This window comes from Halichoeres trimaculatus, unplaced genomic scaffold, assembly GCF_033239565.1.
Source record: "Halichoeres trimaculatus isolate MK-OKI-2021-1 unplaced genomic scaffold, fHalTri1.1 fHalTri1_scaffold_6, whole genome shotgun sequence".
NCBI lineage: Eukaryota > Metazoa > Chordata > Actinopteri > Labriformes > Labridae > Halichoeres > Halichoeres trimaculatus.
Window position 1 is genome coordinate 15288529 of NW_027437184.1, and position 14557 is coordinate 15303085.

The 14557-nt window shown below is 40.1% G+C and overlaps 1 protein-coding gene across 1 annotated transcript; it reads right to left on the reverse strand.

Annotated features, from left to right (window-relative positions):
• Positions 1-1982: 1982 nt before the first annotated feature.
• Positions 1983-12145, reverse strand: cchcr1 (coiled-coil alpha-helical rod protein 1). The gene is made up of 19 exons (XM_074673178.1): positions 11777-12145; positions 11181-11466; positions 10925-11095; positions 10673-10790; positions 10249-10443; positions 9701-9864; positions 9486-9600; positions 9186-9296; positions 7056-7199; positions 6856-6966; positions 6480-6586; positions 6235-6347; positions 6068-6140; positions 5298-5416; positions 5022-5210; positions 3732-3833; positions 3434-3579; positions 3249-3348; positions 1983-3144 (listed from the first exon to the last, which is right to left on the reverse strand). The coding sequence occupies exons 1-19, from the start codon at positions 11844-11846 to the stop codon at positions 2999-3001; spliced, it is 2580 nt and encodes an 859-aa protein (XP_074529279.1). The 5' UTR covers positions 11847-12145; the 3' UTR covers positions 1983-2998.
• Positions 12146-14557: the final 2412 nt, after the last annotated feature.

The window sequence follows — 14557 nt, forward strand, 5'->3', positions numbered from 1 at the left end:
TGTAGGAATGCTTTCACTATGGGAGTGTGTCGAGAAAATTCATTTTTCCACACCGACATTAAGTTGGAACATTTAGCGTTATGCAGTAGTTCACAAGAATCACGTCCATGTGTTGTTTTCCATCTATAAAGAAATACAAGATGGTTCTGTTCAAGATTCCTGTTTGAGCTGATGCAGAAATTAATTCAGGAGCTCAGTGAAGTCAATAACTTACAAACTCACGTGACACAACATCATCAAAAACTCCGTTGATAGCACTTATTACTTATCTATTACTCTTTCAGACACACTTATTGAAACAGATGCATCAACCCAGCTCATAGCCTTTGTACTCTCAGCACACAATTCAGAACTCAGAAGAAGTCCAAGTGGCTCCAAACATGGTGCCCACAGAAGATGTACCCTTTGCCACAAGTTCCTTTAATTTCTGCAGTACTAAATTTGCCCCTGTCAACTGGAAGTGCTATTTTTGTAAAGTGGAATCACCTAGAAGCACAAACAGCTTTGCCAGAGAGTGGTAGGACAGACAGACAGACAGAGACACACACAGACACACACACAAAGTGCTGATGCACATAGCGAATAAAAATAGCCCATCATCTGTTGCATCACAAAGGGTTCCATACTGCCTCTGGGTGAAACATCAGCGTATGAACTGGGCATGGTGCAGAAAGTTCTCATGGCCCAACTGCTGCACGCAATCCACACATAGAGATGTGCAGTGTCAGGCATCAGCCTTAGCTTGTTTTATGGTGAAGAGAATCACTTTAGTATCAGTTTAATGTATGGGTTTATCATGTACTAAAAGGATGAATGCTTTCAGAGTGCACAAGGCATTTGTTTTGATGGCTATTTACAGGCAAGAGTTACAGGACTCTTGAATGCAGTGAAGGGACCTCATAAAGCTACAGGATGCAAAAATATTATCTATTACCTGCATTTGGATGTTTTCAGCATGCAGTTTCTCCCCATGGTTTAAACACTAGGATGTGAGGTCATACAAGGGCATAATAGTATCCTTACTGGCCTGTTAAAGGTGGCAGGTAAGAACACCTGCGCATCATAAATATAGTCTAGACCATCCTACAGTTCTACTGTTTCATTTAGCAGACACTTTTGTCCAAAGCGACTTACAACACAAGCAAGGATTTAGACAGAAGGAAAAACCTAGTCAGCATGACAAAGTGCTATAAGTTATGTGGCTGCAGGTGATGCCTTTAAGTGCTTTTTTTTTTTTAATAAAATAAATAAATAAATAAATTCCCAATGAGGAAACTGAAGCCCAGCACAAAGCTGGAAATCCCTGCACTGTATAAGTTGCTCTCACCTTTGACAACATCGCCCTCTGCTGGTGTTAAACTGTTAAATGTTGTTTAATCTGTCTTAGAGTCTGCCAACAAGAATGTGTCCTTTTAATTACTGTATTACGAGCTATATTAGCAAATTCATAAAAACTTGTTTCTAACATGAATTTGTGTGATTGATTAATAATATTTTACGAAGATTATCAAACAAAAACTAAATACAATGGCATATTCCTCTACATTTGTAGTTAGAGGTATGTCCACCATATTATTCCATCCCTCTCACGAAGTATGAGTGGCTCCATACAAAACACATACCTCACAATGCTCCTGTGTCTCACATGCTGTTTTGCAAACTCCTGAGCACCAGACAAAAGCAGGAGTGCACTGCTTAAATGAAGTAATAGTCTCTCATTAAATGTATTTGATGCATTCATCTTCTGGTTGCAGTGATGAATTACCTTGCCATCAGTGAGTGTGTCTGCAAAAATATTTGTGATGCTCTTGTATTAGAAAAAAAGAGTAGGGATGTCTAGACTTTATCAGTAATTTCACTGGGCTCTCCATGAGATGGTTTTACCTAGAGGCTGGAAAGTGAACTACTGCAAAATTTATTAGCAGTCATGACAACATGACAAATAGCACAATTATCTAGTTCATCATGATGTTTATCATCATCATCCATTCTATGACTACACAGTCATTTTCAGATTGACCTCTATAGCGAAACTTCAAATAGAAACTATTGATTTCTTTCCACATGAAATCATGTGGGTCCTCCACGTCGCCCCTGTGTGATATGAGAAGAGAAACCAGTGACATTTACTCCTGCTTCATCATAACAAACTTAAAACTCTCAAATAAACCTGAGGAAGTTCTTTTTTTGTTGTGTATGAATCTTACTTTGTTTTAACTTCTGATTTATGATCGCCTTCAGTAGTATCTCGTAAATAGAGCTGAACATCACAGACCTGCAACATTAATACTGCCTCATAAAGCTGACACTAGCCTCTGTATAAAAAACATCAAACTACAAAGGTCAAAGCCAACACACCTGACAACTAGTCACGCAAAACAGTGCCCTGATAGCTCATTTGAAACTAAATGTCATTTGATTATACTGTCACTGAAAATCTGGTCACTTATGTGTTTATTGAAGTCAGTACAGTTTAAAAAACAATATGTATATAATATATTTTACGAAAGTCCACTTATGTAAGACCTTTTGGTTTGTGTCAGATAAAATTGACAAGAGCTGTTCTGAAAGGAAAAATTCCCTATAATGCAAAATGTGGGGAAACCAGTTTTGTGCAGAGTTTTAGTAGTTTGGCAAATCAGCCCCAGCAAGAAACTGCAAAAGCTATTATTCTAAGACTAAAATTCAGACTTATCACATAAACACAAATTCCTTTCATTCCACGTAAACTGGGTATTGATACAGCCCTTAGCCTCTGCAGAGTCAATTTTTTCTTGTTCATCAATATCTCCCAGAATCCTAATTTGATAAAGTCATCCTGTGAACAGGCGCTGAGGATCGAATGAAAGATTTCCTGTTTGTGTTCAATTTCAGAGCACTGAATGTGCACAGAAGCCATTATTTTTCCTTGGCTGTGGTTTCTTGGCTCCTTAAGCATCATCACTGCCCACCTCTTGAACAAATTAAAGGTGTGTTCTCTGGCTCAAGTGACTCATCATTAGGTATCAGCTGTCAGACTGCCTGTGGACGGTCCCACGCTGTCACTCCGTCCCTCCTCCTCCTCCTCCTCCGCAGAGTCCTCAGAGCTGTTAACCCCTGCAGCACTGAGGCTGTGGAGCTTTTCCAAAACAGACAAGAGTCTAGCTGCCAGGATACAGACAAATAATTGTTCAGACCAAAAATATCTGGAAATTTGGGGAGTTTGAAATAAAAGTAACTTATTTGAGAAGAGCTGGGACACAACTCACCATCTGCATGTATGTGTGAAGATTTTTCTGGATGTTCCCCAGGTGCAAAAGAGTGTTGTGCAGCTGTTGTATGAGCTCTTGTATATTCAGCAACAGATGCCTGAATCAGGTTATATAAAGTATTCAACATAAATGAAGGCAGAAACAACAACTACACTGATTTCTGTTGCTCTGATAAGTCTTACCAGCAGCAGATTTTTGTCTTTCGCTGTCTCCGTCAGTTGCTTATCCTGGACTTTTTGTTTTGTGTGTTCGCTCGCACACTGTTGAGTTTTTCTCATCTCATCCTGTTTCTTCGTTGTCTCTTTCTCAAACTGCCGCAAAGTCATAACTGCAAGAGACAACACAGACAGATCAAAACCCACAGGAACATGCTGGTATATGCTGTGTAAACAATCACAGTCATATTAGATCACAGATATGACTTTAGCCCTCTGCTTTAAGCTGCTGTGGGCTGAGGCAGCATGGTGCTAATCCAGGTACCTGCTTTAGTGTGCTCCCTCCTGGCGGTATTGACCTGATCCTCCATCTCTCTCAGCTTCTTGGCACAGTGGTCCTTGATCTCAGACACTCTCTCCTGCAGGGCTTAAGCAGGGAATCAACAATGCGTGCTTCTTCAGTATATTCGCGCAAACAATGAAAAGCATAGGCTAATGCTGTATTTGGACTTCAGGGGATAAACCACATGTTGTTGCATCTGTTAGCAAATGTTCATAGACAGCAAGACAGGAAACAGAAAGGGAGACTAAATCAGCTTGATTTTTCTTTTCTTATGTGAAACAAATGTGACAAAGGCTACAAAACGCCAAACTAAAGCATATTAAGGCTTTCAGTATAGCTCATGCTTAACATTTGTTTTTTCTGCCTTTCAGTACATCTAGAAGAATGCATAACAGACACATTTCAACCGTGTGGATTTGATGTGTGCGATGTTAAGGCAGGTATAACCATGAGGCAGCAGTAGTCAGAGAAACTGCTTAAAACACCCAATGTATGCAGCATGTCCAGCAACACAAAGCAGACACATACACTTAATGACTAGCTGGTGCAAACAGTGAAACAATCAACACCTAAAGAGCCAGATATTTCCCTCAGGAGTGAGTGGAAAGTCAAATAGAGCAGAAAGGAGTGTTAGTATCACACTTGAACAAACAGGACTACACATGAATGCTAATGGTTCTGCGTCCCTTCTGCATGTGAAAGTATGAAGGAGCTGCTCTTTGACAATTGTTACTCATCACTTTATAAAAAGTTAGTGTTCAGTTTCATTCTTTAGCCTCCAGGTAGGCAACAGCTCAGGTTTTACATTTGTACAAAAACAGTAGTTAGGTTTCAGCAATGAAGCCACAAGAGTGGTTTTATTAGCTTTAGTTAATCAGGGCAATTTAAAGCTCTCTTCCCTTAAGAATGATGGCAGCAAGCAAACCCTTTTGGAACGTGAATTTTTGCCCCTAATGACTGTTTTAAAGCGGACTTTAACAATTGTAACGAAACTATTTACCCATTTATTTTAGGGTAAACAGTCTTCTTGTGGTCTTTTTAGACCATTCTAAAACCTATACCAGTAACTCTCCCTGGACATCTACAGTCAAGGTGCTCTTGAGCATGTCAGCTAATCCCCAACCACTCCAGGAAAGCTATGGAGCAGACAGGAGGTGGCCAGGTGTGAAAATATGGAGACGAAGGGCATTCTGGAAAGAGTGGGAGCGCTCAGTCGGCTTCCCCTGGATAAGTCAAGGTTGAAAAACAGTCATAGCACAGTCGCTGCCTCACCACGCTCGCTGTGTTCCTGCTGGCTGAGCAGCTCAGAGCGGAGTGTCTCCAGGTTGACTTCTGTCTCCTTCAGCTGGGCCTGGAGCTCCAGCAGGTTCTGTTCAGTCTCTTCCCTCCCTGCAACAGCCTGATGGGTTTCAGTCCAGCTCTGCTCCAGCTCCTTCTGCTGCTGTTGCACTTTGCTCTCATCTGAAGAAGACGTTGAAAAGCAAATTAAGATGCCATGTATACTCATCATGAATTATAGCCAAAATATTAAGGTGTTAGGGTGCTCACATTGTTCTTTTAGGTCAGCCAGAGCTTTCTCAATGAGCGCAGGGGTTCTTTTAAGTTCCTGTGTGAGTTTGTCTCTCTCTTCACAGACCAAACTAAGTTCAGTCTGAAGGTTTGTGATGCTGCAGAGAAACAGACAAGACGGCAGAGAAAATTAAGGAGCCAATACTCAAGCAGGGAGCAGGAGAAGCAGCTGTGCAGTGCATCGCAGAGGAAGCCAGGCCCTTAATAGCCAAAAGCAACAGTTTCATCTGTTCTAACACTTGAAAAACATCACTTGGTATCTGCATACAGAGTTCTTTCAGACTGACAATCAAAGCTTTATCTGACCAAAGGAGATGTTCAGACCATAATTATGATTCCCTAAAAGAGCACTGAAATGGTTAATGCAAAAACTTTACAAGCTGTTTTAATATAACCTGAAAAAATAGCGCAACATCTGCTGCTTACAGCTTACAAAATGTTAATAGATGCTTCTTCACTACATATCAGAAGTGGCATATTTAGGATTTCATCACAAAAATTAGCATTTTGAAGACATGCATTTGGGCTCCAAAGTAGCACAGCATGCCTTTGGCAATACTGTTGTAATTACTGGGTTAATCATCATGATCAATTAATTAAAATGGATAATTGAGGTTAGTTGCAGGCACCATGTGACACCCCAGAATACACATTTCTGCACAGTTTGTGATAAAACTGGTAAAAGTTATCTGGAAAATGAGAGAAAAATAAAACTATTAGATGCATTCCTCAAAAAACTAAGCACATACCTTTCCTCTATGTTTTCTGATTGCTTACTGGCCTGCTGGACTTTCTGCAGAGCAGCTCTCCTCATGTTTAAACCTGTATGACAGAACATTGCGATGTCTTATTTTAGGGGACATAATAAAAAAGCAAAGCTCTGCACTATGCACATTAATGTCCATTAAAATCAAACCTTGGATGGTTTCCACTCGTCTCTTAGCAAACGTTAGCCTCTGTGTTAAAGTATTGAGCCTTGTGTGAGCTGCATCCACTTCTATCACTTTGCTTTCAAACGCTGCTGTAAAACTGTGAGAAAAAGCCAAAATGGTTAAAAACATAACATGAATTGTACAGGGGGTTAAAACACTGAGCGGAGAATCCATTTTTACAAAACATGAATTATTCCTCCTGTTCTGGAGCCAGAGTAATTTGTTTTACCTCTGTACTGCCTCTGAAACTGTTTGAAGACCAGCCTCTGCTTTGTCATTCTGTGACTTCAGCTGAGAGCTTTCCCTCTGAGCTTGGACCAAATCCATCTTCAGTTTCTGGGATAAGAAAACAGAGAGTCAAACAACTGAGTATCTCTCTTCAAGCCACCGTGAGGTTCAGTGTTGAAAACACTTCTCCGCCAGCAGCTGTTCAGAACCTCATATACTACTGAAACCTAGCAAAGTTTCTGTAGAGTCAGCTCTGTCTGGAGGGGTACAAATTTACAGGCATTCATCACTTCGCTATGCAGCCCAAAATTTATCATGAATCATCACATTTTCAGACACCCACGTAAATCACATCATATGCCCTGGCTGGTGCTAACCTCCTTTTCCACTCTCTCCAGGTCCAGCTCAGCTATCCTGTTATCCAAGCTGTGTTGGAGCACAGTAGCTCGATGCTGCTCTTGCTGGAGCTGCTGCTCCAGAGTTCTGACCTGAAATAGACGCCAGTCAAGAACCACACAGTTTAAAACACGTAAGTCATCACAACTTCATGACACATAACAGACGGCTAACTTCATACTTTTGAAAGACTTTCATCCTTCTCTCGTTTCACTTCAATATCCTTTGAGCGAAGCTGGACACATAACTTGAACACTTTCTCTCTCCAGAGTCGAAGTACTTGAAGGCCTTCTGACTCATTCTTCACAAGTGGGTCTTTCGAGGTCTATTGAGACAAACACACACATACAGCACTTCAGAAAAGGTGTAACATAAGTAAATAGTATTAACTATTAACCTTTGTGTTTCAACACATAATAGGGTTCTTTGATGAGTCTCTTTTCCCTCTTTAACTTCCATATCAGATTTTAAATGCAGCACCGACAACAACAGTGCATCTTTTGATGAACAATCCTGGAGTCTAAGCTGTCAACTGTCACAGTTTCATATTTGAAGCTATTTCCAAGTTTATGTGGGTTGGCATTTGTTGGGGCAAATTTGAATGCTTTTCAAAAGAAGAAAAACATTCAGAAGTGGAAAAAAGTTTTATATGTCACCTGCAGGGTCAGACTGTATATACACGACATTTGGAAAAGCACCCCAGGGGAAAGTGTTCAGCCAACTAAATCACTCCTGCAGGGTTTTGCGGTTTTATCATCAATCTTAAACCCTGAAGTCTGCCCTGGAAAATGATAGGCATGAGTGTCTTCAATGAAGTGCATTCACACCTTACACTTAACAAACTTTAGAGATAAAACTAAGCTTGATAACTTGGCAGCCAGAAACCAACCAACATATAATGATAGGAATGAGTAAGGTACTTTACAGAGACAGGGGTTTGTTTTTCATTTGAGATCATTACACTCACTGTTCTCCTAAGAATTTACCTGTGTGCTCAACAGACAGCTACTGGATTATTCTTAGATTAGGGATATACCAGTCCAACTTTTCTGGTTCCAATACTGATTCCTGGGCTTTGGTATCAACTGAAACATATAGATCCGATACCAGTGTCAAATAATAACCTGCATACCCTGCTATAGGAAAAGACTGGTAGTGTTTTGGGTAAAAGGCAAAAAATGGGTTTACGGAATTACTTAAATTAATATTTAAGCCCTTTTCACACCAGACGCATATTTTTCAAGCAAATATTTCGCACATTATTTATTTATTTCAAACCTAATGCAATGCAAGTTTTCACACCAGCAACGTTCTTTCGCTGAGTAAAATTGCGGCTTTTATTTCTTTAGACTGAGGTTGATTTTTCAAAAGTTTAGCTTGCGTACCAAAGCATTCAACATTGATGTGTTTGTGTCCCAGTACCCGTTTCTTTACGAAAAAGACATAAAAGCTACAAAGGCAACAATTAAAAAGACATTGTTTGGAGGAGAACAGCTGCAGAGGCAACATTTCAAATTCAGAAGCAAAAAGCACAGGTTAAAATAAAAAAGGCACAGAGCTGTTCGCCTGCATTGGCACCATGGATCTCTTACTGCCGATACCGATTGAGCCTTAAGGAGCACTGATACACCGATAACCGATACCACCGAACAGTATCGGTGCATCCCTATCTTAGATGCATGCATCGCACAAAAACAGCCATGATGATAACTAGCATTGAACATCCTCCAGATTCAGAGCCTAGACAGCAACACAAAGATTTTTGGAGTTTTTAGCAACAGTAAAATTAAGTTTCTGGCCAGGCAGGCATAAAAAAGAGAGTATGAGGCATTCGGTGCAGGTACACCACTGAGCTTTTGTTATAGCAAGTTTGCCTACTTTTGTATAAGTTGGATAACTTTCAATTTTTGTTTAACAGATAGCTGAGCATGTAAAGAAATGCAAGTCAAGTCAGTCAGGGGAGCTGCCAGGGATTACGGGCCCCATGAAAAACATCATATACACCCCTAGCACTTAGTGTAACAACTTACACACAGGGGTGTCCAAACTTCTTTGACACTCCTGTTTTCAGTCTCTGTAGAAACTGTGTAATTAACTGACTGCTGGCAGAAAAAGATCTCTGACTATAAAAAGAAATACATTTCAAATGAGGAGCTCATGTTAAGGATGCATCTCTTATAAAGGTTTTTTTTTTTTTTGTAAGAAAAGCTGTACAAAGCCTAAATAGGAAATAATCGTTTTAGCCTGTAAGCAGCAACACTGCTCAGCAGGCTTGTGTCATCCATTGCTAACAACAACAAATAAAACTGACCTTTTTCACCATGTTCTCTTCTTGGAGGGCCAGTATCTCATTCACAGAGTTAAGTCTGACAGTCAAAAGCTCTGAGGTCACCTGAAGAGCTGCTTTTTCTTTGTTCAGCCTCTGGGGAACAGAGAGCATTGGAGCCAGTGTGGGTTATGAAGATTAAATGTGCCGGTTAAAACAGAAATCTAAGTCATTTGCTCTATACTTCTTTCTTAAACCTGCTGAAGTAAGATTTTAAGTTTCTTCCTCAGAGCAATTACTTTACAGTAGGCTGATTGCAATCAATACTGTTTATATGGTCTTCACCTCCACAGCGTCATTTAATCGTTCCCTCTCTCCTTTCTCCGGGGCAAGCTGGCCGATGTAATTTCTGAGGCTGTGCAGTGTTGCTGATTGTGTCTCAAAAGCTTGTCCCATTTGGCTGAAAAATAAACAACATATCCAACAACAAAATTAACAAATCCAACTCTGCATTGCTACAGATGTTTAGGTCTTGGTTCAATTTTGGAATAGTATCACACCTTAGGCGATCTTTAAGGCCATCTCTCTCAGTGGATACCTCCGCCAGAGTGCTCCTCAGCTGCAGCAATTCTGAGGACACTGACTGAAGTTTGTCATGTAGCTCCCTGTTAGTTTTGACTGCTGAATCCAACTCTGCACAGTGGGAAGCGTTCAACTGTTGAAGCTGAAAGTTACACAGATAAAGAATGGAAGTTTTGAAAAAAGTAAACAGATCAGTCTCTGTTAATTCTGTTTGTTGTTTGGATGCACATGGGTCACTTTATTGGTCTAGATAATTTAATCATTTATCTTTTAATAATTAAAGATCACGTGTTTCATTTTCCCCCTAATATAGCTCTCTTTTCACTTGTTACCCTCTTGAGGAAGCTAAGATTAATCTGAGAAAAGCACTGTGCTCCATTCTTCTTGTTCTGCTTAAAAACCACTAACAGCCCAGCAGAGCAGAGGGCCACTGACAGAGGTTCATAGATGCAAGGCCTTGAGCTAAACTCTGTTGAAGTAGGAAGGTTAATGATGTTTTAAAATTCCTTGCAGAGGTGTGACACACCTCAACCTTCTGCTTTTTGCGCATTTCCTCCAGTTGTTCTGATAATTTAAGAGTCTGCTGTTTGGCTTCCTCCTCAGCTTGCAACCTGCCCATTTCAGCTTTCAGGACAAGCTCCCGGGAGTCCTCTTCACTCCTCTCGAAAGCTCTTTGCAGCTTTGTAATTTCCTCACTAGATTCTCTCTTCAGCCTTTCGAGCTGTAAGACAGAAAAATGTTAAATATAGATGAACTCTTGTATGTAAAATGAATTATAGTGAAACTTGCTAAATCACAATTGTAAGATAAGGTGAGCTTTGTAGAGACAACAAGACTGTCTAAAACAGCCAGACTATGAACTGCTGGAATGAGATACAGATGCCAGCAACTCTCAGGTGGTCTTTATCAACAGAGTCGAAATGAAATGTTTAGACAGTAAACAGCATTACCTGTGAGCTTATTTTCTCCTTCTGTGCACTGCTTTCACTCAGTTCCTCTCTGGTTCTGCACAGTTCAGTCTTGGACTCCAGCAGTTCTTTGTGCATAGCTTCCAACTCATGACTCTGTCTGTCAAACAAAGGTTATACCATGCTCAGCTTGATCAAAATGATTCACCACTTGTCCCTGACGTGTTATGTAAAGAATGTCTGGCCAAACTGTAGAATTACTTGATTACATAACGGCGTCAGCATTTCTGCTACCTGTTTAGTGTGATATCATTGCGCCTCATCTCTTCCCTGTGTCTCTCTGCGGTCTCTTTCAGGGTCTCTACCTGCCCCTTCAACCTTTCAACTTCAGTCTTGTGCCTCTCTGCCTCCAGGCGCCACTCTGACTCACATCTGGAGGACCGCTGCTCCCCTATTTCTGCACATCTGTAATTCAGGAAGATGAGGTAGTCTTGAACCCAGAGTAAAAATACACCTAATTTAAACCATACAATAAAATACAGCAAAATACCTTGTCCTATGGTCTGATGTTTGAGCCACTGCACCTCTGTTTTCTAGCTGTGACATCATGATCCTCTGATTTTCCCTCTTTAGCTCCAAGATTTCCTGTTGGGCCCGAGATATAGCGAGCCATGGGTTGGGGGGACTGGGATTCCCTGATGGCATCGATGTTGTGCGAGGGTTAATCCATGACATGGGTGCTGATGCGTCCTGGACTTTTGCGCTTTTGAGTGCTCCAGCAGACTGTGTAGTTGATGCGAAATGTGAAGGAGGTATCAGCTCTTTTTGGGTGCTTCCTAAAAAAAAAACAACAGTTAGAGAGCACGTGTTCGGTCCAGCTTTGTGTTGCCATAAGTTGATGTAATGCAGCTTATATATGGTGTCCTAAATGGCTATTCTTTATTGATACAGCATTGTGATAAACTTCCCCAAACTTACTTCGCGGACATTTTCTTTTTACGTTTACGTTGTTTCCTAAGCTCACGGAAGCACACTTGATGAATAAGAAAGTCTATTTACAGGCAAACGTTGGCTAGCTGACGTCATTGTGCTTATTTGCTTGTTAAAAACTTGTCAGCTTTCCCAAGGACAAAAAAGGCAACTTACTTGGAAGCGTGGCTGAGGTAAAGTCACTGGGCACAATAAGCCGTTCAGCCCCAAAGTTATGTCTTTCCATAGCTAATACAAGTCGAAGACGTCTCCAAATAAACTGGAATGACCTTGTGAATGTTTCTGTGTTTGGTTAATGTTGATTCTCCCGCGAGTCACATCAAATGGTGTTGCCTTAGTTACGGCTTTCAAACTAACCTTCAGGACTCTCCGCTTCACTAATTTTGTGTGCCTACTTATCATGCTCAAACAAGACCTCGATTCAATGCGAATGCCGATAGCCAAAGCTTGTAAATCTACTTTGTTTATTAACTTTCCGCATACGAATTTGTTTATCGAGCATTAAAACACATATGACAATCCCGCGGTGCATCACGGGAAAAGAGGAGGAACGCTTTTCAACATAATATTTTACCCTAACCTGTGTCTCGCAGGGAATTTCTTCTCCTTCATTGTTGTCTTTAACAAATCACATTGAGAGTTTTCAGTGTCTCTTATAAAATACTCTGAGGGGTTGAATATTTAAAGAGGATAAGCTATTTGGGAATACAACATGGATGAAGATTTCCTGACAGACGACACTCAGGAGAAAAACGTCCGATAGACAGAACTTAGTTGCAGATGGGTGGAGCGTAGGCTATAGGTTTGACATAGGTGGGTGCGTCTTAAAACTGCGAAGTTTCCTCCACTTGCGTCGTTCGTTTGAGATACATGGGAGGGATGCGAGGACATTAGAGAAAAGGAATTGAGGATATTCTTTTAGAGAGCAATGGGACGTCCTTTACTCTGGCGCGTCACATGAAGCGACGTGTTTTGGTGATGAAGGCGTCAGCTGATCACCTCTGGATCATCTGTCAGTCAGCTTTAACTGTTGTTTTTGTGTCTGCACGCGTGTACTGTAATAACTCTAACAAAACATAAACAGCAATGTTTCTGATCCTGTAACCTGTTTAACAAACAAGTTACCATGAAGAAAAACCTGCAGTCTGTTTCTTCTGTGTGCTATTTGGATGCACTAAGATCACCTACCAGTCTAGATTATTCGATTATTTAGCCTTTATCTAGAGCACATCTACTCTAAAACTTATTGATATAACCTACCTAGTTTATTATGTCTCATTAAAATATTATTTATCAGGTTTCAGCAACCATAGAAATTATTCTACTCTTTTCTAATTTCATATACATAGATAAAACTTTAGAAACTCTAAAGGAAATGTAATAAATGTGTAATTCTGACACTTTTCTCTTGGTCTTAAATAATCTTCAATAAAACAAGGGAATCAACAGAAACGAGAGAAATAAACTTTGGTCTATATTTTTTTATTTAACAATACGAATTATTACATTGGATGATAAATCTGACCTAAATAGTTCTATAAACTGGGTTTTGATTGTTTGTTGATTTCATTGATTTCATGACGGTTTTGTTAGGTATTTTGTTCTTCTAACTCACATCAAACCCTTTTTTTTTAATCCCAGCTTTATGACCTATTTCAGAACAACACTTTGTTTTCAGCTCATCTTTTCTCGCTTATTAAACTACGTTGTGTTTGTAAAGGTTCATATAGAGAAGTTGGAGTAGCTGCAGTGTCCAATCAGTGAATAATATTGCAAATGGGGGGCGTGCCTGTCAGTTAAAAGACTTCAGCAAAGCCTTCTCTCATGTTTCCTCGATCAACGGTCCTCCGATCAGTCTCCTCCCTCCTCACTTCTCTCTCATCCGAGCATGATTATTGCTTTGGGACATCCTTAAACTTGGTGACTCAGAAAATACTTTTGTTGCTGCAGGGTAGAGAGGGGAGGGGAGACTGCAGTTTATCGCATTAAGACGTACCCATATTGTATGCATTTCATTGTAAGGGTCTGTGATTGGATGGGAGTAAATTAAAAAAGAATTCGAAGATATTGGGATTGCTTAAGAGGAAAGAGACGAAAAACAATTTTTCAGGACATCTGCGAACCAGGGTCACTGGTTGTGAATTTCTAGAGTGTGTTGGCCATCACAAGCATTATCTTTACAGTATTTACCCGTTTGCCTTGGTGTAGAAAATTCCAGATCCACATAAAGTCCCAGTGTACATTAATGATCTGAACTGGGACTGTTCCTTTGCTTGGTACCTCTAAGGTTCTGAGTCTGAAAACGTGAGAATTTTTCTGTAACATAATTGATCCCACAGGACAGACAGTGCAAAGCAAACAGAGGTCAGAATGTCGCATATCTAAATGTAAATGAGTTTTTCTTAATCAGCTATTATAAATAATTTGTTATTTCAACTTAATGTCTGGGTATGATGCATCTAAAGGTATGTTGTAGGGCTGTAAATTCTACATGAATAATTGCCATTTCATGTTTTCTTATTTTGACAGATTTCTTGTCAGTATCTACCATTTGCAGCAATTCAAATTTACATGCATATACCAACTTCAAGTATTAAATCCTGCCCAAACGCATGGGCTTAGTTTACTGCTCGTTACATTGACAGTATTTACCATTCAGTTGGCTGAGGGGGCCAAATCCTCCATATTTTGACTTCCCTGTTGTTTTATTTTCCTCTAGTATATCGTCAGCAGACACTGCTCTTGCCTAGGGTGTGTCATCTTCCCACGTCTGCCATGACCTACTTTTCCCTTGGGTTTCATTAAAGTTTAATTTCATCTAATTAAATCTGTATTCAAGGAAATGAGAGAGATTTCAGTTTAACTCATTTACATTTATTTTCACATATTGATACAGCCTGACAATTAAACTCAATGCTTAGAAAAGGATACCACTAC